At 38.6% G+C, this 27,029-nt stretch overlaps 1 protein-coding gene across 2 annotated transcripts in view; it reads right to left on the reverse strand.

Moving 5' to 3' along the window:
- Positions 1-27,029, reverse strand: part of SLC35F4 (solute carrier family 35 member F4) — a 151,780-nt gene that overhangs the window by 24,877 nt on the left and 99,874 nt on the right. Inside the window, exon 1 of one of the 2 annotated variants that reach the window (XM_087922417.1) lies at positions 7,323-7,450. The exons of the other annotated variant lie outside the window; for it this stretch is intronic. Coding sequence (XP_087778543.1) covers positions 7,323-7,398 — 76 coding nt within the window. The 5' untranslated portion in view covers positions 7,399-7,450. Of the gene's footprint in view, positions 1-7,322; positions 7,451-27,029 lie in introns of those variants that run through there. 2 annotated transcript variants of the gene reach the window in all.

Here is a 27,029-nt window from a genome sequence, read left to right on the forward strand (position 1 = left end):
GGACTACAAAACCTTATAATATACTTACATCTTTGGGCTGTTAATGTACTATGAAAATATTTTATCTTTTTTTCCTGCTACAGACCAAGACAGCTACCTCTCCACAATCCAAAATAATGCTGCTTCCTCTTCACAGTATTGTTTTTAGGTAATACAGATTTTCTTGATGTAGTTTAGCTGTGCTTGGATCTCACTCAATACCCCACCTCATTTTTGCAATTCTCCCAAATATCTCTGGATTGCATTTCAGCAATTTGATAGCAAGTTAGCATTTTTGGCAGTGCAATGCTTGGGAGGTTTAATAAACCTTGTTCTAGTTTTCTTTTGAAAGGAAAGGGTGGGATTTTGCCTTTTGACATAGTAAGGGTTTTTTTTTTAATCTCCCTAAACTTCAAGAATAATACATATATCTGTTTTGTGTTAATATCCCAAACTTCCAAAAATAACACTTAAAAACAGGTTGAACATTTGGCTTCACAGATAGCCTCTGCAGGTTCTGGAGGCTGAAAAAAATTAAAAGGAAAGCACAACACATAAAAAATTATCTACCTCCGGCTTTGAATAATGCACTTTACAGGACTAGTGTGAAGTTAATGTGATGTGAGACTAAAAGGAGAAAACCAACGTTTTCTACCATGAGTATCCTAAAAGATGGGTGGAATTTAAATAGAAGATAGAACGAATGATTCCTGAAAAGCTTCACAGAACTGGACATGGCTAGATGGGACACTAACAGATAATAGCCTACCAAGCTGATTAAAAGGAGATTTAGAAAAGGCACAAGGAAACACAGCACAGAATTAACCTGTGGAATTCATTACCGCAAGACACGATGAGGACTATTCAGTAGGCTAGACTGAAAAATGAAGACATCCCAAAAGTCAATAGCAAATCACTTCCCAGGACTTTATCTTTAGAATAACAGTTACTACTCAGAAAATGGTCCTGTTTTATGAGTATTGTGTGTCTCACTGTTTGCAACTGTAAGAGTTGGTTTGCAAATCCTCCTCATTGTAATTCCCGATGCAACAAAATATATTCATAACTGACAGCACAGGCGGATTCTAAAGAAAACTTGGGTTTTTCTTACTTTCCTCCTTTTTTAAAAAGCAAGTAAAGCCAATTTGAAGTTGATCTGCAAAGAATGTCCACATAATTAAAAAAGAAAGTTTGCATTTACACTGAGAATTGCAAAGGTAGTAAGTGATATGTGCTTCAAGAGAATTCAGCTCAGGAGGAACTGGAAACGATGAGATAATGCAAGATTAACAAACATCGAACCAGTTGCCTGAGCTGTGTAGTAGTTCATTTCCCCCCTTTCACATGCAGAACAATCTTAGATATTTATAAATCCAGGAAAAGGATGTCAATCTTTCCCCCACCCCTTGTCTTCTATGTCCAAAACAGCAAAGGGCCTCCAGACTGCTCTTAGGAAAATGTCATTACTTTAGAGATTCTGATTTCTCTAGCAACCTTCTTCCTTGATGTTTGAAGAGCAAGTGCTTATGAATATTTCATCATAGCCTTTTTGGAAAACCCTGGAAAACTCTTTCAACTACCCTAACTCAAGCCGTTGCAGGGATGTGCTCTCACCATCAAGGTAAGCTACCATATTCCAGCACATATTTCTAACTTTTCTTAATCCTATGTTCCCTATTACTCCCGGCCCTCTGGGAGTCACATGGCAGTTTGTACTGACAATGAAAGTGTCATCAAGGCCAGAAAAAGCAGTCGACTTTTCAGTCATCCATCAGGAGCATAGAAAACTGATATAGACAATTTGCTACTTGATTGTTAACAAACAGTTGGAATTTGGAATGCACGAAAAACACTAGGTTATGTTCTCTCAGCTTAAGCCATTCATCTTGAAATTCTCTGGGGTTTCTGAGTTCTGTGTAACTCTTGATTTGCTTAACATCATTTTAGTGAAGAACATAAAATAGATTGGTTTCATGCAACTCGGAAAACCATAAACAAGCAAACTACATGATGGCATAGTAGACTGTACATTTCAGCTACTGAGGCAGCCACTCTATGGACAGAAGGAGTATGTATGGCTGCAGTTGAGCCCAAAATTTCTGTTGTTAAGCAAGACAATTGTTAAGTGAATTTAGCTCCATTTTATGACCTTTCTTGTCACAATTGTTAAGCAAATCACTGCAGTTAAGTTAGTAACACAGCAGTTAAGTGGATTTGGCTTCTCCACTGATTTTGCTTGGCAGAAGGTCACAAAAGAGGATCCCCTGACCCCAGGACACTGCAACCGTCATAAATACATGCCAGTCACCAATTATCTGATTTTTGATCACCTGACTATGGGGATACTGTGATGGTCGTAAATGTGAAAAATTGTCATAAGTCACTTTTTTTCAGTGCCATTGTAACTTTGAACGGTCACTAAATGATCTGTTGCAAATTAAGGACTACCTGTAAAAGAGAAATTCCTTTGCCCTGTCTCAATTTATATATTTGTACAATACACACACACATACACACACCATATTTCCCCAAAGATAAGACCCTGTCTTATATTTTTTTTGCCACCAAAAAAGGCACCTGGTCTTATTTTCGAGGGATGTCATCCACTGACTAACTTTACTTGTGCACGTTACCCCCAGCCTCCTTTTTGCTGTCAGAGGCCTTCAATCTGGAGCTTCGTTATCAGCTACAGAGGCCTTCAGGAAAGCCTTGCCAGCCTTGCTGGCTGCAGAAGAAATGGGCCAGCAAGTCAGGCTGTGCAAGGCCTGGCTACAAATGTCCAAAGGTAAGTAGCAGGGCAGCTCCACTCCCTCCCCCCATCCTAGTTTCATTTTTACCCATGCACTCTGGAGTGGGCAGGATCTTAATTAGGGCTTATTTTGGGGGTAGGGCTTATATTGGGTGCACATGTAAAAATCAAGCTAAGACTTACTTTCAGGGCAGGTCGTATTTTCAGGGAAACAGGGTACACACACACGCACACACACACCCCAAATGAAAAAGGAGAGATCTTTTTAACCTAAACTTAGTGCCCGTTGCTTCATAAACATACAATTCATGCAGTCTTCTTGGAAACAGTATGGAAGTAGTTTTCAATGGTCTTTTTCTAGATCCTTTTTACTTCCTACTCTAACTATGGTAATTATAAGTTTGAGTGAATTACTTGAAAAATAATTCCTAAAGGGCAAGCACATCGAGTTCTAAAGCAGAACATAATCAAGCTATGTTAAGGAGAATGGTTGGTTGTCTTGGTACAGCACGAGTTATGCAATAGTGTGCTGTAGCTTCCAAAAGACCCTTTGCATCATTAAGCTGCATCAAGAAAAGTTTCATGTTAAGATCATGGGGAGTAATAGTTCTGTTTTGGTTGAAGGGTACCTGGAATATTGTGTCCACAAGAAGGATGTTGAAGAACTGGAAAGAATGCAAAGAGCAACAACAAAGATGACAAGGGGCTTGAAGATTAAAATCTGTAAAGAATGGTCTTAAAAAACTGGGGTAGTTTAACCTACAGAAGAGAAGGCTAAGGGATAGGAAAGAAACACAGAAACTTTACAAAGAGAGATCTAAACTTAAAATAAGGAATAATTTCCTGACTTTGAGAACTACTCAGTAGAGGAACAGCAGCTTCTGAAAGTATAGGGGCTCTGTCACTGGAGGTTTTCAAATAAAGGTTGGCTGGCCATTTGTCCAGGATAGTCAGAGAATGCCTGGATGGGGGAGTGGACCAGGAGATTTTCAGGGCCATTTCCAACCCTATGGTTCTATTGTACTTTCGCCAAATCGCACGCTATATAAAAACACATTTCCCAATTTAAAGGTAACTTGTTGACCAAAAAGCTCCCATTTCTGTCAACACATTTCTGCCCTGCCATTCATCCCTCCTTTTTGGCTGCGCATACTTAAGGAAGACGTTTGCTTTGTGAATTAAGCATTGGCCATCATGCTTCTTTGTATAGGAACATATTTTGTAGTTCCTGGAGGTTTTGATGGCAAAAGCAACAAAGAACTTGCCTTGGTCCGTAAACACCATATTGTAGTCCCCTACCTTTCCACTGATTCCAGTGCAACTTATTTTTTTAATAAATCTGTTAGGATCCACCACAACAGGATAATCATGAATCAATTTAGCAGTCTCCTGTTTGAGCCGGGGGTTGGACTAGAACAGGAGTTGCCAACCTTTTGGACCTCAAGGACCACAAAACTCATAATTTTAAATCCCGTGAACCAGAGGCCCTGGAAAAATCCCCCAAAAAGTCTGCAGGAAAATTCCCCACCTTGTTTCCCTACCGATTGATCATTTTTTATTTGGGATCGCAAGATACCGTCTCCAGCTCCATTCTCAGGGGGAGAAAGAGAGAGAGAGACTTTTGGCTTCATGCAAGGAAAGCAGCAGAAGTCTTTCTTTCTCTCCCCAAACGCCACCAGAAATTGAGTCTTTGTGAGACTTGTCGCACCGGTGCAGCTTCTTGGAGCAGGATGCCTTGCAGTGTCCCAAAGACTCATTTCTGGTGGAGTTTGGGGGAGAGAAAGAAAGACTTTTGCTGCTTTCATTGCATGCAGCCAAAAGCAGAAGAAGAAAGAAGCGGAAAGAAGCAGCCTGGTGGCTAGGCCAGGCACATGGGGCGAGTGGGGCAAGTTCCCCCCCTCTGTCCTTTCCCCCCCTCCCCTCACTACCTCACGTTTTTTGCAATGCAAGCGATGCAAGCCTTGTGTTCCAATGGGCCATGTGGGCGGTGCAGCCTTGTGTTCCCACACAGCCTGGATTAATTGCTTTGGGGGATGCTTTGAGGTGACATTTCTCTGCGGACCACCAAAGTTTTCTCATGGACCACCAGTGGTCCCCAGCCCACTGATTGGTGACCACTGGACTGGAAGACCTTTAAGGTCCCCTCTAACTATGTTATTCTGTTTTATTACAAGTAACTCCTTGAGTTATGGGTGCAGTTGAAAAAGATGTGCAGCTGTGCTTATTTCTGTCCTTGTGGCCTGCCCTCACTTTCTTTTCTATTTCTCCTGCTCCGATGCCTAGCTGGCCACTGTTTGAAACAGTACAGTCAGCTAAATGAGTATAGGCTAAGTCTGATCTAGCAAGCAATTGCTGGCATCACTGTGCTAATTCTTGCTAGTCTGCCCATCAGACCAAGAAATTAGCAGAGTCAGACATAAACAGCATAGTTCAAATGGAGAAAAGACTGAGGATCATTGCAGCACACAATTTGTCCTTCTTTTGTTATTTCTACATAAAATCTTTAAATTACACAGTTCTAGGTTATATTGCAGAGATGCTATAAGGACCAATTTATTTAACAACTTTAAGACCCCTCTATTTAAGAATATCATTTTTAATGCCATTTTCTCCTTTAAAAATCCTAAAATTTACTTGGAAGCTATCAAACCTTATCAGTCCAAAAGATTCAGCTACTAAAGTTATTTCTTCTTCTAAATCCTGACCAGGCTTGTGCTTCTCCAGAGAATTTACAACCCTTGGAGCAACAGCAAGCAAGGCCCTGCCTGCATTTTACTGAGGTGGCACTGACATTAAATAAAACAGGACTTCATATAATAATGTGACCACATAAGAAGAAAGAATTAAATCACAATTATCATGAACTTTAAAAATCAAAACCCATCTTAAAACTCAAGACCAAAACTAACCCGGAACCTTTCAAATCTGGTGTAAGTATGATGCTCATTTATTTTAATCAGACATAACATGGAACCCTAGAATAATTTTTATTCTGGAAGAGTCTTGGGACTATGCTTCCTTTTTTCACCTTCTATGAACAGTACAGATTACTCCGTTATCTCATTGCTTTTAGCAAATCATTGCTTGCAATACAAATTAACTAGCTATGAGTTGTGCTTGTCATAAAAACAAACAAACCCCAATGCTGTAAACCAGGCTCTGTTTTTAAGTTTGAACTGGAAGTATCCTGAATGACTCTGTGGCACCGATGCTGGTGAAAAGTTCAGTTTTAATTATTACAATTATTTTTGTGCTGATGATTCAAAATTTATATATTTACCTTCCCGGACTTTAATAAAAACTTTGTCCCCTGTTTGATAAATAATTCTAATTAAAAAGTATAAGAATCAACATATGTGTGTGTTCATCCTGATGAAGAACTAGCTCAAGTTCCTTCCTATGTGCTAGACTTTCTTTGCTTTTCTTAATGTTAAGCATTTTTTTTAAAGTTTACATAAGCTTCTCTCACTAAATTTTACTACAGGCCTCCCTGGTCCAGCATCTTTGATATATTTGCTTTCAACCCTACTTCACATCTTCTGGGAAAACCAGTTTTAACTTCAGCCACCAGGGAATCCTATGGATTATGAGTTCTGTACTACATTTATGTAAATCCACCATGTCATCTTATATTTAGCCTCTCTACAACATTGCTCATGGTACTCACTGTTGTAGCAATTACAGTCAAGGGACACTTCCTTGCTGCGGATAGGGGGTCAACTTTAAAGGGGAAAATGGATCCCTGAGCAAAAACAATGCTAACTTGATCCTATGCCAAAAGCCCAACTATGAATACGAACCCATTGTCAGTAATTGCCAACACTGCTTTAAGTGGTATTTGACTGCCTCTCTTCCTGTCAAAATTGCTCAAATCTCTGGCATTGGAGGACAATCCTCCTTTAGAGAAGTCTGCAACTGTGTGGTAAAAGGAGCAGTGAGAGGACTAATAAGCATAACCAATAGACACACCTGCAAACAGGTGATATAGAAAGTACCTGCTGGATGAAATCTCCCCGCTCCTCTGAGTAATTGCCTGCCTTCAGATTTAGAGCAGCATTAAAGTAATTGATTGCTAGGTTGTTGAAGGAAGACCGTCTTGATTTCCCCCCCCCCTTCAAATTAGTACTATTTTAAACTAAAAACCCTCCAAATAGGCAGCTTATCCTCAGAGATTGTCGTGACACAATGCAGCATTTCAAACAGAGAAAAATGGAAAGATTTTATACTGAAATACTATTGGATGACACAGGCAGACTGGGAGAGCTGGTTTAGTACTTCGCAAACTAACAATGAAAGGCAACCAACTTTTCCTCCCTCAGCTGAATCTCTTTCCCCCATAAAACAGTTTTTATACACCATAAAAGCCAGACATTAGGGGGCTGTTAATCACAATTTTTTTAAAAAAAAAAATCTTTTAGTTACATTTTCAAACATTTTACAAATGGTCTTCAGTCATCTTTCAAAGGAAGAGATGAGCTCAAAAAGAAAAATGAAAAAGAGAGAGAGAGAGAGAGAGAGAGAGAGAAAACAGAACGGCAGCTAATTCCTGTCTTGAGGTAAGGATAACATAGGAGGAAAATAAAATTGCATTTACCGTCTGATCTAGGTGAATTTAATGTGGAAAGACTGAAAGGTTCTAACGGTGCCACTCTCGATGTATGTTTCTTCATTCTCTGGAAACGTCCACTCGCAGATGTTATGATCTCTTCTCTGCATTTTCCCTCCACATTGTTTTTGGTTGCCCCCCCTCCCCCCCAATATCAAAAGGTACCTCTCTGTTGTGTCTAGAGACAAGATGCTGTTCGGAAGATGCTGCAGTAAGCTTGGAGGGCAGATCTACTGTTTCCCGGGGAAACCATTTTCAACACATGCAAACAATGCTTGACCTCAAAGCCAATACTTTTCTCTTGCATTCGGTGTCGGTCTGACACGGCCAGCAGTTCAGAAAACAATACCCTACGTGTATTGCCAAATACACCTTCCTTCAACTTCTAAGACGGAGCAAACTCCTCCTGAAAGCCAGCACCTTTTGACATGAAACGGTACTCCTCTCTATGCCCACAAATCAGGCACACAATCCTTTGGCGACAACAGCAGGGGAAGATGCAATTTACTGCTACTTCATGCTACGAAAACGTATGAGAGGTTATGTGGGCTGCATCTACTAAACTTGCAAACCTTCCTCTGGTCTGATACTGGGAGGGGAGGTTGGAGGGAAAGGGGGGAGGCTTTCTGCTGCTTAGTCAAATATAATGGGATGGGAGGGAAATCTTGAAAACCAGCACTGCATCAAAAAAACCCAGCTAACTGGGTACTGAGACGGATCTCATAATGTGAAATAAACCCCACTGCGTTTTCAGCTTACCAGAATTTTTTTTTTCCCAGGGACAGCCAAAACAAGACCATTATTAAAAAGGGTGGCAGGGAGGACTAAATAATCATTAAAAGTATGATTAGTTACAAAGGACTAGAGAAATTTCTTTTTCTCGTAATTGTACGAATAAAAAAGACCATTAGCAAAGGTAAATCTTTGTTATGTAAGAAAAAAAGAGCAAACCATCTCTTTCCTTCAAGGAGTCCAGGGACCACCTATGATTCTCAGCAACACTGCTATTCTCCTGCAATGTTACCTTTACAACAATAGCAATAGCACCTAGACTTATATACTGCTTCACAGTCCTTTACAGACCCTCTCTAAGAGATTTACAGAGTCACCATATTGCCCCCAACCACCTGAGTCCTTATTTTACCCATGAGGACCTCATTTTACACTTCCATCCTCAGAAGGATGGAAAGCTGAGTCAACCTTGAGCCGGCCAGGATTGAAGGAATCGAACTCCTGGCACTGGGAGAGCAGAGTTAGCCGGCAATACTGCATTGTAACCACTGCACCACCACAGCTCTTACAATACTGTCAGATAAGTCAGTGACAGTCAGTATCTGAATCAAGGTCATCAGGCAAGCAAGAGTAACTTACATGTCCGCATATCCAACATGGTACCGGCTCGGCAACCCTGTTTTTAAGTGCAGATAATCCTTGACATACAACAGTTTATTTAGTGACTGTTAGAAATTACAATGGCACTGAAAAGTGATTTATGACAGTTTTTCACACTAATGACTGTTGCAGCATCCCTTGGCCACATGATCAAAAATTGGACGCTTGGCAATTGACTCATATTTATGATGGTTGCAGTGTCCCAGGGGTCACGTGATCAGTTTTTGTGACCTTTTGACAAGCAAAATCACTGAAGAAGTCAGATTCACTTAACAACCATGTTACTATCTTAGCAACTACAGTGATTCATTTAACAACTGTGGCAAGAAAATGGGCATAAAATTCACTTAACAAATGTCTCACTGAGCAATAGAAATTTTGGGCTCTATCGAGGTCGTAAGTCAAGGATTACCTGTACTTAGTCTTTTAATTCATAATTTGTGATATGGGAAATTAGCATACCATTTCTAAATTAGCCGTAAGATGTGTCCGGGCCCACATAAATCCCACATGCTCTTAGGAAAAAAGAATAACGGTTGTCTAGTGTTTGTTTGGAAATGATTCCATATGTTCTGGATAAAGCCAAACATTAGCTGAGATGATCAAAAGTAACCTGGGAAATTAGAGCTGAGAAAACTCATAATTTGTTCATGCTTGCCATGGCCATAATTTAGGATTGTAAAATACCTACAATATTACAGATACACCTGAACAGAAATTTAAACTCAAGATTCCATGCCTAATTAAAAACCTTTGCTACCCCTACAAAGACAACCAATGCTCAATTCTTTGAAAGAAAGTACCACTGAACTACACCCACATCTGCGAAGGTTTCCTCATTCACAGATGATTTTTAGAGGCTTCAGGTAAAGTTGTATTCCATTTACAATCCTCCCACACTTTCTCCACACTACCAACTTCACTACTAAGTTTTATCTATAAATTTTACAAGCTGTCTTCCCATTCATCTCCCCTTCTTCAGGAAGGTAAGGCATGCTAAGAGTTCAGGAAGTGTTTCTGATGCCAGCTATCATTTCCTCTGCTGTCTCTTGTCTTCTGGACTAACAATAAATAGTTCTTCCTTCTTCATGATAACTCTTCAGAGACCTGAAGTCAGCTGTCATGTCTCCCTGCAGTCTTTTCTTCTGTCTTCAACATATATCTAATACTGCAACTTCAACATTTCTTAACAGTTCGAATATCTAAGGGGCTGCCACAGAGAAAACAGGATCAATCTATTCTCCAAAGCACTTGAAGGCAGGACAAGAAGCAATGAATGGAAACCAATCAAGGAGAGAAGCAACCTAGAACTAAGGAGAAATTACCTGTCAGAACAATTAATCAGTAGAACAACTCGCTTACAGAAGTTATGAATGCTCCAGCACTGAAAATTTTTAAGAAGAGATTGGACAAACACCTGTCTGAAATGGTATAGGGCAGGGGTCCCCAAACTTGGCAATTTTAACACTTGTGGACCACAAGTCTTAAAGTTGCCAAGTTTGGAGAGCTTTGATATAGGGGTTCCTGCCTGAGCAATGGATTGGACTAGAAGACCTCCAAGGTTCCTTCCAACTGTGTTATTCTGTTATATTTTTCCTCCCAGATAATGAACATCTTTGTTGCTCTCTTCTGGATATGCTCTCACGTTAAAACTCTCACAAATACTTCATGCAGAAAACTTGTTCTGACAATAGTCAGGAATGTTTCTAAATGCATAGGAAATCAAGATCAGGAGGAATTCCTTACCAATTTCGCCTGAGTTTTGCTTGAGTTGACAATCTCACTATTTTGCTTTATTTCATAAAGTGTGCTCCTATGATCTCTGTGGGTCCCCCCAAATCCTCTCAGGTGTCCATGAAACCAAAATTATTTGCCAGTCCAAGTTTAAAAACAATACAATATTAAAATCTATCAAAGAATCACGAGAAGTGGTAGTGGCAGGAAATATGCCCATTTTAATCTTTAACATAGTAAATATAACTCATATAAATCAAAGCTCTTTTGGGGTCCTCTGTCATTTTTAAAAGTGGGGAGGGGTTCTGAGAAGAAGAGGTTTAAGAAATACTGTTATAATTTATAGCTGACCTTGGGAAAAGAGAAAGATTGAATGAGCAATTAAGAGAAGACTTATAGATTTTGATATTGTCTATGGAGATTCTCAGTCATCCAGGTCATAGTTGTCTCAAAGGTGCTTTTTTCAAAAGGCAACTGGACTTTTGTTTTAGGAAGAAGATGATGTTTTGCTTCTCATCTAAGAAGCTCCACCAGTTGTGAAATTGGTGGGAATGGAAGGATTTTTTGTTAGTGGAAGATGAAAGAGAGAGAAGATTGGACAAGTTTTCAAGGTTCTATTATTCAACATTCCTGTAATCTTTGCTGTGCCCATTTCTTGGCCCTGTCTACCTTGGAGGGCTGACATCAAACTTGAAAACAGCCTTCTATGTTAATGTGTGTGGAGAACCAAATTATCAGTCATATAATATTTCATAATGGAAAACGTATGCACAATCATGGCTACGTTTCCACATCATGCAAAGATGCAGTTTGTCCTCCCAGGCCACTAAGTTCTAGGCCATGTTTTACAAACCATAACTAACTGAATTCAGTTGAAAGCAAAGAAATAATACTATATTTTTTAAGTTCAGTTGTATGGACAATGAAAATATTAAGTCTGGGTTGTTTAATTCCTGCTTTTTTTTATCTCCCCTTTTTAGAAGTTAGAATTTTGGGTGGCACACAAAATAAGTCAAGAATAAGTCAAGAGTTTAAAAACAAACCATGCCTCTTTCATATATATTACATCATTGTAGCATTTAGTATGTGAATCAAAGGGTTAATTCTTATACCCACTCAGTTAGCAGAGAATATCTGGAACAAATGTAAAATTAAACACCAATTTCGCCAGGTTCCTGTGTCCTCCTCCTTTTCTTTCCTCTTATGCTAATTTCTTGCTTTCCATCCTAATTTAGGACATCTTCCAATTGGCTGTTTTGTTTGACCCTGCAAACTATGGCTTCTTGCACTTTGCAAATCAGGAACCAAAACACCTGACTTGGATTGTTTTCTAATACTGATTTGCAAGACGGCAATGTTAAAAGCAGACTAAGAAATTCATTAGCCCAATAAATCAACAAAGGGAATACAAATTATTGTTTGGATAAAGCAAACCATTTCTAGAAGTAATGAATCTGCATATATATTAAAAGAGGGAGTACACAATTTTGGTTGGGAACTCTAGATGTTGCAGTACCAACATAAATTAGTATTCCAGATTGGGAAGAATCTTTCTAAGCAAGGATATTAATTTGACCCTTCCAGGTAAATCTTTGCACAGATTCACTGGGACTGACTGTCAGGGAGAAAAGAGGGATTAAAAAAACCCCTCTTCCATCTGCTGTCATTTCTTCAGCACATTTAAGGTCAGTTGAAGCTGCTAGAGGACCATTACCAACTCATTTCAAGGGGTTGGAATATTAATGTGTTTCATGGAATAAAACAGCAAATCAGTGTAAACTCAGGCAGAAAGCAATGCATAAAAAGATACTAAGAGTCATGAAATACCTTCATTCTATACTAGGCTCAATCCAAGAGAAAAGTGTGGTTATAAATCTCAATTAAAACGTAAGAAATTATTTTTTTAAAAAAAATAAATCACACAAATGTAATCACCTTCTGACCAAACAAAGCCCTTATAAACTGAAGAACACTGACATCCCCTAAATTCCACCAAACATGTTACGTAATTTGGTAATGAAACATTTGGAAACCAACCCACAAGCTCGGAGAATGAATCTTCACCCTCGAATGTAATCATTTAAAAGAAATGTGGAAATGAAGACTGTGTCTTAAACTGACAGTGCTGTCAGATATTACTGGGTTTTTATAGGTTTGTTATGGTTTATTTCTTTTTCAGAGCACAAACCTAATTAGTACAGAGCAAACTAACCTCTCATAAGGGATAATGTTTAACCCAACTGAGTCTAGTTTATCTTACAGAAATGTTATTAGTTTCACCTATATTTTTTGTGGAGGTACTCTTTAAATTTTTCTCCTTCAAATTTCTCCAATTTATCCCATAATTTTTATAAGTGGTAAGCTTAGGGTCTTTTTCTGAAATTTCTACAGAGGATTGTCTACTAATTTTAACACTTTCATTTATATGTGCATCTTTTTTCATTGCTTCACATATCTATTACCAAACTTTTATTGACAAAGCTGTAAGCTTAATAGATTGGGGGAATGCAGTAGATATAATGTGGTTTGACAAAGAATTCAGCCAAGGCTTCTCATGAAATCTTCATTTTTGAAATGTTAAATATGGGCTAGGTGATTGAACTGTTAGATGGATTCATAACAGACTCAATGACTCACCTAGTGCAAGTTTCCCCCCCAAAAAAACTTGACAACTTTAGGATGTGTGGTCTTCAACCCCCAGAATTCTCCAGCCAGCATAGGGAAATTTGGGCGTTGAAGTCTACATATTGTAAAATTGCCAAGTTTCAAAAAAACTGACCTAGAAAGCACTCGCAAATTGTTCCAGATCAGTTCAGAAGTAGTAAAAAGTGAAGTGCTTCAAGAGCTTTATCCTGGTCCCCATGTTTAACATTCTGAATGAAATATTAAATTTGCAGATGACACAACAAGAAAGAGTTGTTAACAGATTAGAAAGAAATAAGTGATTTCAAAACAGCTAAGTTGGAACAATGGTTCAAATGTAAAGTCCTGCACCTGCGGAGAAAAAAAACACAAAAGGTACAAATATAGGCTGGGGTAGGTCTAGCTTGCTACTAATATATGTGAAAAGATGTTCTATAAATGCCAAGTTGAATATTTTTGGAGTCTATGAACTAACAGTGTGATGCAGATACTAAAAAGATAAACACATTTGGGGATCAATAAAGGAGAATGTTTGTAGCTCAGGATTGAAATGAGGGGAGCTTTGTGCTCTCTGAGCTTACTTGATCAGATAAGGTCCAGATGAGGGAAGTAACATATTACATTTAATACGTAATTATTAAATTAAGTGGGCCTTGGTCAAGCCCCACTTTATATTCTTGTATTCTTGCACTGTATATTCTTACACAGGGGAGGAGGTAGTTCTTTCTCCTGTTCTCTGTTGTTCTGAAAGGCAGGGTCAAAATTGAAACATTAAGAAGAGAAATTAAGGAAGCATTTCTTGATGCTAAGAGCAGTCAACCAATAGATTAGGTTTATGTTCCCCTTAATTGGTGGTCTTCAAACAGAGATTTAATAGCCATCTGTCCAAAATGCTTTAGCAGATCCTACACTAAATAATAACTAAAGAAGATTCAAATTTCAGACAGCTTTCCTCCAGCAACTATAATGCTATTTGACCTTTTTTCTACATTAATAACCATTTAGTATTATGAAGCCATTTATTTTTGAACATTCTATGCCACCACTCAGCATAGTTTTCCAGAAACCTTACAGAAACAAAAGAGAAAAAACATTAAAAATTCATTACTAGATTAACAAAGCAATTATATCTTCTGTCAGGGTGCTCCAAAGTTAGAGTACTCCAATGAGCCCCAATGATTACAGGCAGGCAGGAAAGTTACACTTTGGGGAATCCAAGTCCACTTTCCTGCAGTGTTAGAAAACAAACGGAACTAGTTTTAAGCTATTCACATCTTAAACAATAAAGCTGAAGTTGGTATCCTATACCCAAAGACTGATGACTATTACCCAGATTCTTTGAATAAGATCCAACTGATTTGGGGAAATTAAGCCTACCTATTTGCAGATTGTTCCAGTGACTACACTCTTCCTCATTTCTATCCATTTTGGGAGTGGTAAAAATTTCAGTAGTTGGGCAAGGGAGGACAGACACACTGATTTGGATATTGGAAATGAGATTCCTATTGCCAGAAGCAGCTACCTCTTTTCCCCAAGGTCTCCATCAGAAATAAAGTGAGAAATTAAAACAGTGGGCTTCTCTCATCAGCTCTGGAGCACAGAATTGGCTTCTTTCCTTATCAAAATTATTTCCTCTCACCTAAAACGTTCTACAGTTTTTCCTAATAGTTTCGAATTCAATCTGATGAAAGAGGACTTTTCCCTGGCAATGCTTTCAAATTAAAAATTGAGTGTAAAGTTGTTGCACTTGAGCTTTGAGGTGCCTAAGGTGTTCGTGTGTGTGTGTGTGTTTGTGTGTATTCATTACATATACAATCATTTCTAGACCCTGGAAATCTGTGGGACCACATCCTCTTCCCAGTTCAATAAGGTTTGGTAGAATAGGCAGCCTCTGCATGCTTTCTTTCAAGGAATCAGGGATTGTGGAAATAAGCCTTCTCACCTATGGCTCCTTTTGGTGGAACAGCATTTATTTATTTCTAATTAATTCACTTAATTTGTATAACTGCCCATCTCAAACCAGTGATTGTTGGTGGTGAGCAATCATAAAAATGATTAAATCACAATACAGAATTTTGCCCCTTTTCTTCCTTTTATACATTTTGGACAGAAATATTGAAATTTATATTGACAATAGTATCACCTTGTACGAAGTCTTTTCAGCCTTAGAATAACAAGGTTGGAAGGGAGCCTGGAGGTCTTCTAGTCCAACCCCCTGCTTAGGCAGGAAACCTTACACCACTTCAGACAAATAGTTATCCAATCTCTTCTTTAAAACTTCCAGTGTTGGAGCATTCACAACTTCTGGAGGCAAGTTGTTCCACTGATTAACTGTTCCAACTGTCAGGAAATTTCTCCTTAATTCTAGGTTGCTTCTCTCCTTATTAGCTTCCATCTATTGCTTCTTGTCCTGTCCTCAGGTGCTTTGGATCAGTGGTCGCCAACCAGTGGGCTGGGGACCACTGGTGGTCCATGAGAAAATTTTGATGGTCCGCAGAGAAATGTTTCCCCCAAAGCACCCCCAAAGCAATTAATCCAGGCTGCGCGGAAACACAAGGCTGAGCCGCCCACATGGCCTGTGGGAACACAAGGCTTGCGTCGCTTGCATTGTGAATAACACAAGGTAGTGAGGGGAGGGGGGAAAGGATGGAGGGAGGGAATTTGCCTCACTCACCCCACCGTGCCTCTCCTGGTCATCAGGCTGCTTCTTTCCACTTCTTTCTTCTTCTGCTTTTGGCTACGTGCAAGGAAAGCAGCAAAAGTCTTATTTTCTCTCTCCAAACTCCACCAGAAATGAGCCTTTGGGACCCTGCAAGGCATCCTGTTCCAAGAGGCTGCGCTGGCACAAGTCTCACGAAGACTCATTTCTGGTGGCAGCTGGGGGAGAGAAAGACTTCTGCTGCTTCTGCTGCTTTCCTTGCATGAAGCCAAAAGTCTCTCTCTCTCTCTCTCTCTCTCCCTCCCTCCCTCTCTCTCCTTGATAACGGAGCTGGAGATGGTATCCTGCGATCCTAAATAAAGAATGATCGATCGATAGGAAAACAGGGTGGTGAATTTTCCTGCAGACTTTTTTTGGGATTTTCCCAGGGTCTCTGGTCCACGGGATTTAAAATTATGAGTTTGGTGGTCCCTGAGGTCCAAAAGGTTGGCGACCCCTGCTTTGGATAATAACTTGACTCCCTCTACTTTGTGGCAACACCTGAGATATTGGAACACTGTTATCATGTCACCCTTTGTCTTTCTTTTTATTAAACTAGGCATAGCCAATTCCAGCAACCATTCTTTATATGTTTTAGCCTCCAGTCCCCTAATTTGGAGTGGTCAAGCTTTGAACCTACAACTTCTGAATACAGTACAAAAACTCTACCGGGCAACTGCAGCTTCTTCCTTTAAAACTCTGCGTAATATAAATATTAGCCTCCCAGCGGGCTTTGATGAACAGAACTCTTTAATATGCCATTTGTTTTAAGTGGAAGGTTATCTCATAGGACTCTTTTGTTTAAATAGAGATTTTAAGGTTCTTAATACACTCATAATATGTTCTGCACATAACATATAATTAACTTGTGACATTCATTAACACAGGGCCGATAATTTGAACAGTTTTTAAAATGGAATTGGGTGAATTTATGGAGACAAGGGCTATTGGTCTTGAAAGACTCACGGTTTCTTCCAAGTTGGGTCAGCAGGACAAGATGGAAATATGTCTTCATGTCTTGCTTTTGAGCAGCCCAAAGACAACGGACAAAATGTGAGAAACAAAATGCTAGACCAAGATGGGGTTGCTCCTCCAGCAGGGCTATTCTCTGCTTGTGAACTTCTCCAAATAGTAATTTAGCTGTTCACTGACAATAGTGCATGGTGTGAATAAACTGAGTGGAAAGACAGTTTGCAGCATCCATAAAGCAGAAATCTGTGTTATTACTTTCAAGTATGCAGCATTGCACTGCTGGACATAATAAAGAATCTTTGAGTTTCTATTATTATTAGCTTTAGAGAGGGAATGTGAGAGCAGGCATAATTTGGTTGTAATTGAATGTCAAATAATTATTAATGAACTAATCTGGGGCAAATGACAAAACCACTTTAATTTTTCCAATCCTGTACTTATGAAGTGTCTTATCTCTGGATGTCTGTGGAGAAGTAATTTCTCAGAACCAATATTTAATAAGAACTGTGAAAACTGTACAATATGCAATTATATATTTTAAATATATTTCAGACATTCACTACCCCCCATTAGAGACATATTACTTTTTATTATATGTCTGACAAAATGCCAGCTAAAAGTTCAAGCTTAGACAAAGTTTTGAATGACAAAAATCACATAGCTATACTTACTGGATATTAGTCAAATGGGTTGTTTCCCTTTTTAAGGAAGAGTCAATTCCATTTTATTAACTCATTTTTAATTTCATTTCCACTGAGGTGCATTGCTTGCTTGTTATCACCTTATTCCCAGATGCTCAAGACAGCACAGAGTAATACCAATAGTAATGAATTATTAAATATCTGTGCTGTCTGACTTCCAGTGATATTACACTTCTCCTCCTCTGCCTCCCCCCCGCCCCCCAAAAAATCCTGGCTGTGAAGTAGCTTGAACAGACTGGATAGACTAGAATCTGGGCCGTCCTAGTCCAAAATCTTAATACTGCAATAGACTATTATGCCCATCATGCTAATCATAAATGGTTAGCCATCATTCCAATTGGAAAGGGGAAACTATATACTGGGATTTCCATGAATTTCTTTTCCTACTGTCATCTGCCCATTTTGTAAATAGAAAACTATGCTTCTTTTCTATATTGACTGTGACTGAATCACTGATAATTGCAGGTGAGGTAGAACTACTTCAATAATTATGATATCACCTAAAAGTCTTGATCTTGCTGGTAGGCGCTGGGCTAGAAACAGGGAGACTCTGAATTCTTGTCCTGCTTTAGGCACTAAGCCAGTTGGTGGATTTTATGGCCAGTCACACTCTCTCCCAGCCCTAGGTGGAAGGCCGTGGAAGGTCAAAGACAGCCTTTGCATCAGAAGAAAAAATGTACTCTCCTGTTATAATAAGACTACCTAATTTCCATCAATTTGAGGGCTATGGACTAATAGTAGAAAAGGCCAGGAGGACCTATTTGGGGAAGGAAGTTCAGGAATCCCAAAAATGGAATGGCTAACTGAAGCATCTACAACAGGGGTGTCAAACTTGCAATGACACATTGTCGTCACATGATGTATCACAAATTCCCACCCCCTTTGCTAAACCCAGGGTGGGCATGGCCAGTGTGTGATGCATCCAGCCTGCAAGCCACAAGTTTGACAGCCCTGATCCACAAGATTCAAGATCCCCCTTTTTATCATTCAAAGGAAATAAAGGACCTCTGTTTTGAACCTTCCCAGACCACAAAAGGGATGCTGGTAGGTTTCACTCTACGTATCCTTGCCGTAGGGTTTTACATGTTTTACAAACAAGTCCTTGATTCAGGTAACATGCTAAGGGGAAAAAAAGGAAAAAAAAACTACATTATGGCATAGCCTGATATGTATAACCCCCTTCACAAGAGAATCATAAAAGGGAAAATTAAAAGAAAATATGTGGCTTTTTCTAATTTTATGACTCTTTATCCTTATATCCAACATCAAAGATAACCTAAAGGTTAGTGCTAGCACAAATTTTTCTTGGAAACTACATGTTTTCTCTTCCCTTTCCTTCCTTCCCTCTTGCTTTCTGATTCTAATTCCTGTTTAATCTCTGTCTAATCCTCCCTAATACTTTTCACTTGAAATCTTACTTTCTCTTGCCACATTGCAGATAACACAGCAAAGCCAAGTGGGCTTTATCAAAGGAAAAGAATGGGATTATATGTTAGCTACAATGTAAAATCAGAAAGGGAGGCTGGAGAAATTGACTGAAACCAATCTGGCTGGCTGAAGTTGAATTAACTAAGAATTACCACTCCACCTGAAGTGGCTCACAAGAGCAAAGAAGTGTTGTCTTTGTCCCATTGAGATAGGATCCTTAAATGAATTTGAAATGATCCTTCACTACACTTATTCACTTCAAGATGAGAGCCCAACTAACCAGTCATGAGATGGAGGAAGGAAAAGGTTGAAAGAAAAATGCCCTGTAAAGAAGGGGCCAAACAATATCAGTTTGTTTTCTTCTGAATTCTTCCATCATCTCCTTTCATTTTTCAACTTGAAATCATCTCACCTCCTTTCCAAAGGGGAATTGCTGTATTAAGGATTTCCATTTTCCCAACTCCTCCCAAATTTGCCTAAGGCATTGTACATGCTGACCTTATTACAGTTTTTGCCTCTATTTAATTGCATCATTAATCAATACCATAATTTCATCTGTTGTGTAAGACACAGATGCACAGCTTTTGGGGGCCTATGAGGCAGGTTTAAATAACAATTCCTTTATAGGATAAGAAAATACTTGAAATGCTATGCCGTGTTGTGATTGACCACATCTCAAAAAGGTTACTGTAGATCCATTGCAAGAAAGACCAGGCAAAATAGTTGAGAGGCTAAAGCAACCTCTTTTCTAGAGAAAATTACAGTGATTGTTGCTTTTTCGTATCAATTGAAGGCAATTTGAAGTGAGGCCAAACAGAGCTACCTAGTATTTTGATGGTGAGGAAAACATTTTTCATTCTTTGTTTTCCTATTGTTAGGGTCATTCACTGAGAATTTACACAACACTAAAGATTAATATATCATCAGATCAAACTCAGTTCCTAAGGACTGCCTCCGTGCAATTTTCTTAGCAGTATTATGGAAATAGCTTGCCGTTGCCTTCTTAAAGGATGATTTTTTTTAACTTTGTGGTATAGTATCATGGGTTGTAGGTGGTTTCCCATTTAACTATTAACCAGGGCCAAAATCAGCCAAATAACCGAGTGCTCATATACTTAAATTGTGCAATTTGCTCTCATTAGATATGGTAGCAGCCATCAACTTAGGTAGCTCTAAAAAATGATTTGACAAATTCACATAGGATTGAGCCATAAATGGCTATTTGTTTTATTGATTATATTCTATCCCCTGAATCGTAAGCAGCATATCCTACATTTCAGCTGCTGGGAACAAGAGTTGAATAGGATCATCAACTCCCAATCCATGTTGGTGACCTTTCTAAATCTAAGTAGTTGGCCTCTGTGTGGCACAGAACAGTAGACAAGGTGGGCCCTGGGCATGCTGTATCCTACTGTGCGAGTAGCTATACTTCCAATTTAAATAACTAAGTGTACTGTGTCCAATTAGGAATTATGAAAAAGAAGGAGGAGGAGGAGGAGGAGGAGGAGGAGGAGGAGGAGGAGAAGGAGGAGAAGAAGAAGAAGAAGAAGAAGAAGAAGAAGAAGAAGAAGAAGAAGAAGAAGAAGAAGAAGAAGAAGAAGAAGAAGAAGAAGAAGAAGAAGAAGAAGAAGAAGAAGAAGAACAACTGTATTGTCATTGTACAAGTACAACGAAACTGTGGGTGCACCCCAGCAACTGTTCACAATACAATAAAACCAAAGCATTTAAAAATGAAGATAAGAAAAATAGAGTACCCACGTCTCCATTTGCAATTAGAGAGTACAATATCTACGAATATACATAAAATATACATCCAACAGACTGTCATCTTCACCTCTATAACTGTCTGGTTTGGCTCTGCAACCAAACAAAACAGAGGCTTCAATGGATAATTAGAACTGCAGAAAAAACAATTGCTACCAACCTACCTGTATACTGCATGAATCAAAAAGAGGGCTGTGAAAATATTTATAGACTCCTCACATCCTGGACATAAATTGTTTCAACTTCAGCCTTCAAAACAATGTTATAGAGCATTGCACACCAGAACAACTAGACACAAGGATAGTTTTTTCCTGCATGCCATCACTCTGCTAAACAACTAATTCCCACAACGCTGTCAAACTATTTATCAAGACTGTATTACTGTTATTCTTCTCATCCTTCCTATTACCTATCTCCTTTTTTATTTATGACTATAACCTTGTTGCTTGCATCTTACAATCTATATTATCTTATTTAGTTTCCTAGTATGATTGTGATTGCTTATTTAGTATCCTATGATTATCACTAAGTGTTGTAGCTTATGATTCATGATGAATGTATTTATGATGACTATGATCATGATTCATCACTTATATTTTTATGTACACTGAGAACTTATGCACCAAAGACGAATTCCTTGTGTGTCCAATCACACTTGGCCAATAAAGAATTCTATTATTTACATGCTTTTTCCTACATTTCAAAAGCCGTACTCTAACTTGATTAAATGCTCCCTGATTCTCTGGTTCTTACTCCTTTGAAATGGAGTCACATATCTCCCTGTAAAGTGCTATCAGATTATTAATAAAGCACCAGGATAATGGAGTTAGAATCATGGTCAAGGTGCAGTATCACTTTTGAGAACAAGGAGTTGCAAAATCTAAGAAATAAAATTTAGAGGAGGAGGAGGGCAGGAAGAGGAGACCAGCAAAAGTCTCAACCTTCTCAGACAGTAACTGTTTTCTTGCATATGTTGCCAAATTCCTGCCATCTCTGTATAGAAGAATCATCAAAGGAAAAGCGATTTTTCCAGCTGTATATTAGAGACATCTTCTCTTCCCACTTGGAGGCACTAGCAGTGTGAGAAGCTTCCTAGGAACATATTTTTCTTTCTACAAGTTCACTGTTATGAGCAGATTGTGTGAAAGACAGAATGAAGAGCAGCAATAGCCGTAAATAAAGGTACACCTGAAGCTGGTGTGGAATATAGGTTGGCCCTCTAAACTTTTCCTCCTTTCCCTAAATTTTAATTTTAAGTCTTTTTAGATCTTTCTAAAAAAAAATTCTCTTTAGTTTTTCAATGCCCTCACACCCAAACATTTATGCAGGCTATGATCGTGTCAAGAAACCACTTTTTAGCCCCCAAATACATATTCACAAATCAAACTAAATGATGGTGTACTTAGCCATGTTTTGTTGACTGAGCCTCAAGAGCTGGGTTCACAGATAACTTAAATGATAAACAATTCTTTGCAATCTACAATGACAGGATTCACACATGCTAAGCCCAAATCAAATAAATTACATGAAGCTTTAGCACAGCCTTCTGCAAGTAACCAAGAGGAATGATGTTCTGTGTCATGATGTTGTCATGCATATAATGCAAACTAGTAATTATATAAAAACTGCATGATTGGAATAATTTGTACAATGATGTCCTGATGCGCAGGATATCACTGCAGTTTTTACCTAATGCCCATATGGGGAACTACTCTAAGAAGTCTGCCTGCCTCCCCTCTGGTTTCCCTTTGGCTGTTCTATCCAAGTCATATGCATGTTTGAACTTTTGATTAGATTAACAGAGTTGGAAGGAACCTTGTAGGTCATCTTCTAGTCCAACCCCCCACACAAGCAGGAGACCCTACACCATTTCTGACAAATGGCAGCCCAATCTCTTCTTGAAAGCCTCCAGTGATGATGCTCCCACAACTTCCAAATGCAAGCTGTTCCATTGGTTGATTGTTCTCACTGTCAGAAAATTCCTCCAGATTGAATTTCTCCTTGATCAGTTTTGGTCCATTATTCCTTGTCTGGCTTTCAGGTGCCTTGGAAAATAGCTTGACCCCTTCCTCTCTTTGGCAGCCCTTCAAATATTGGAACATTGCTATCATGTCTCCCCTGGTCCTTCTCTTTACTAGACTTGCCATGCCCAGTTCCTATAACCGTTTTTTCCTATATTTTAGTCACCAGTCCCCTAATCATCCTGGTTGCCCTTCTCTGCACTTTTTCTAGAGTCTTCACTTGGTACAATCCTGATTTTAATGGCATCCCTTGACTTTCATTTGGCAGACCAAATATTTTAATCCCTGTAATCATTCAGGGTTTCCATTAATAGATACAGGGTGGAAAGAGGTATATTAACAGCAGTGGCCTCCTGCTTTGATTTGTGCTTCCATTCCTTGTTGAATTAATTAATTAATGGCAAGTGTGATTAGACACACAAGGAATTTGTCTTGGTGCATATACTCTCAGTGTACATAAAAGAAAAAATACATTCATCAAGAATCATAAGGTACAACACTTAATGATAGTCATAGGGTACAAATAACCAATCAAATCATACTAGGAAACAGTCAATATAAATTGTAAGGATACAAGCAACAAAGTTACAGTCATACAGTCAAAAGTGGGAAGGGATGGGTGATACGAACGATGAGAGGATTAATAGTAATAGGAATGCAGACTTAGTAAATAGTTTGACAATATTGAGGGAATTATTGTTTAGCAGAGTGATGGCTTTTGGGGAAAAAACTGACCTTGTGTCTAGTTGTTCTGGTGTGCAGTGCTAGCATTGTCTTGAGGGAAGGAGTTGAAACAGTTTATGTCCAGGATGTGAGGGGTCCGTAAATATTTTCACAGCCCTCTTTTTGACTCATGCAGTATCCATGTCCTCAGTGGAAACCAGGTTGGTAGTAATAGCTCTTTCTTTCTTTCTTTCTTTCTTTCTTTCTTTCTTTCTTTCTTTCTTTCTTTCTTTCTTTCTTTCTTTCTTTTTTCTTTCTTTCTTTTCAATAGTAAGAACCCAGCTTCTGACTAGTTTTCCAAGGGACTACCAAACCAGGATATTCTGTTGTGAACACAGAGGATACATTACAAAATAAAAACCTCAAGAAGAAAAAGCAGCCCTATAAAAATGTTCCCAAATCTCAAGAGTGAGGCAGCAACATTGATTTTAGTTGAATAATAAAATCAAAGAAAGGGCCTGAGAGAATAAAAACATCTTCATCTACCACTAAAAAGATCAGATTGGGATTTTCTTATGCAATCATCCTGCTCTGTTCATGTATACATGTTCTCTTGCTGCAGAACAGATGAACTCTAAAATAATGTTTCAAAGTTCTCAGGGGCATTCCTAATCAAAATTGGAACAGCACACAAATGCTTTTTGAAATTTTCTCCAAAATCGTGGGACAGTTTTGTTTTTGTTTTTCCCTTGGGGAAGGAGAAATTCTAAAAAAATTCTAAGGAAAAGAGTTTACCATCACTATTGAAAAACCCAAAGGGTACCTTCCCACCCCCCTTCAAAAGGCAACTGGACTTCCTTTGTTTTTCGTTGAAGACATTTTGCTTCTCATTCAAGAAGTTTCTTCAGTTGTGAAGAAGTTTCAGTTCTAACTGAAGAAGCTTCTTGGATGAGAAGCAAAGTGTCTTCAAGGAAAAACAAAGAAAGTCTAATTACCTTTTTAAAGAAACATACTTCTTTTGTAACAACCATGATCGGGATGATTGAGAATCTCCATAGATGGAGATTCTGATGGAGCTGTGTTGGCGCAGTGATTAGAGTACAGTACTGCAGGCTACTTCTGCTGGCTGGCTGAAATTTGGCAGTTCAAATCTCACCAGACTCAAGGTTGACTCAGCCTTCCATCCTTCCAAGGTGGGTAAAATAAGGACCCAGATTGTTGGGGACAATATGCTGAGTCTGTAAATCGTTTAGAGAGGGCTGTAAAGCATTGTAAAGCGGTATATAAGTCTAAGTGCTATTGCTATTGTATAAAGAAAGAAAGGACACTCACAGCTACACGAGCAGTTGTGAATCTGAGAGTAAGGGCATAAAATAATCTCCTGATGAAAACAAACAAAAAAATCTGTTGATCAGAATGTCATCAAAATTCTAATTCTCTCTGGAACACAGTTCTAAATGATTACTGGTGGGGGAAAATATAAAAAGCTTCTTTTCTACAAAGCCCTAATCTATGTTCCCCTTTCAAAACGTATTAATTATCTTGCCCAGACATTTATAGCACAGCTGAAGGGCATATATAGGTTTTAACTTCTTGGAAGAAGCAGCAATAATATGTATTTTCTGTCAGATGTCTTAGATAGAACGAAATGAGTATTCACCCTGTCAGAATGAAGATGTACAATCCAAAATCCTATCTCTATTTCCCTGTTTAATCGAAGTTATCATACACACACATACACAATTGATGTTCTCTATTAGTTTTATTCTCCCATGCAATTTTCTCTCTCAAACTTTGGTGAGAGTGTGAGCTTGTTTAAAGATCAACTTTTCACCTCAAGGAGTTCATGGTCAATTTTGTTGGACAAGGCATGAAATTGAATGGATGATTCTTGGATCCGCAGCCATAAATCAGAGATATTCCGCAAGGTTTCATTCAATTAAATCAGCAGAGCCTACTTTGTTACAAGACTAGCCTGTCTTAACAGCAGCACTTCCCAAAGTCATGAATTTTCCTGTCTCAGTGTTCAGAGTTTAATCTCTCTTGATAGATCAATATTTGGAAATGATGCTTTATTCTTCTAAAGAAGAAGAAGGAATATATTTTCCATTTTTTAATCATGATGGAAAGAATTGCATTTCCAGCTTCTTTTATCAATCCAAAAATCTAAGGCATGGATCCCTTCATAGATTCAATTGAATACACTGCCCCATATAAAGTACACTTTTCCTCCACAAAGTGGGAATGTGGGGGCTTTCGTTGTTTTATCAGATTTGCTATCACTAGAATATTTTTGAAAATGACTTGGATAAAGTTAACAAAGGAAATCAGTCTTCATCACAAGAAGAAAATAAAACTTCGGGTTCAAAAGCTTCCTAAGACTTCAAAAGCACACAAAGACTTCATTTTGCAGTCAAAAATCCAGAGGGAAATTTAGTGAAATGAAGACCTACACAAATAGAGAAATGCTCCCAAGGATTCAAACTAAATACCCAGATCATCTTGCAAGACTGGCTACCTTCTGAAAATCTGTCCTTCCCCACCATTCCAGACACTAATTTTGTGTAAAAGTAAATCACACAATTTACAGTATATATAGCTCAAGATTTATTTATTTATTTATTTTTGTCAATTGCTTACAAGATAATTGGTATAAGTAAAAAACATAGTTATGAATACATGGATACATATAAGAAAATTAAAAAAATGAAAGAAACAATAGGACAGGGACTGTAGGTACGTTGGTGCGCTTATGCATGCCCCCTACACACCTCTTAGGAAAGGGGTGAGGTCAATAGTAGACAGTCTAAGGTTAAAGTTATTGGGGTTTGGGGAAGAAACCACAGAGTCAGGTAGAGTATTCCAGACATTGATCACTCTGTTGCTGAAGTCGTATTTCCTGCAATCAAGTTTGGTACGATCAACCTTGAGTTTGTATCTATTGTTTGCTCTTGTGTTGTTATGGTTGAAGCTGAAGTATTCATTGACAGGTAAGACATTGCAACATATGATTTTATGTGCTATACTTAGATTGGACCGAAGGAGGCATAGTTCTAGGTGTTCTAGGTCTAGAATTTCAAGTCTGGTGGCATCAGGTATTCTGCAATGAGTAGAGGAGTGGAGAACTATTCTTGTGAAATATTTCTGGACTTTCTCAACTAGGTTAATATCAGATACGTAATGTGGGTTCCAGACTGATGAGCTGTATTTGAGTATTGGTCTAGAAAATGTTTTGTATGCCCTAGTTACTAGTGTAATATTACCACAGAAAAAGCTACATAAGATTAGATTAACAAGTCTTAATGTCTTTTTGGCTATGTAGTTACAGTGGGCTCTAGCACTTAGATCATTAGAGACAAGTATTCCAAGATCCTTGACAGAGTTTGGATCATCAACAAGGTCTTGACTATTCATCCTGTATTTTATTTTTTGATTTTTTTTTGCTAATATGTAGGACAGAGCATTTATTTGTTGAGATTGGAAGTTGCTGTTTGTTTGACCATTCTGATACATAGTCGAGGTCTTTTTGAAGGGTAGCAGTATTGTCTGTGGTGTTGAATAGCTTTAGATCATTGGCGAAGAGAACGTAGTTGCTCTTAACATGATCACAGAGATCATTTATGTAGAGTATGAAAAGATTTGGTCCTAGAACACTGCCTTGGGGGACACCACTGTTGAC

Source organism: Pseudonaja textilis, chromosome 1, assembly GCF_049901715.1.
Source record: "Pseudonaja textilis isolate UNSWEBS1 chromosome 1, rPseTex1.2, whole genome shotgun sequence".
Taxonomy (NCBI): Eukaryota; Metazoa; Chordata; class Lepidosauria; order Squamata; family Elapidae; genus Pseudonaja; species Pseudonaja textilis.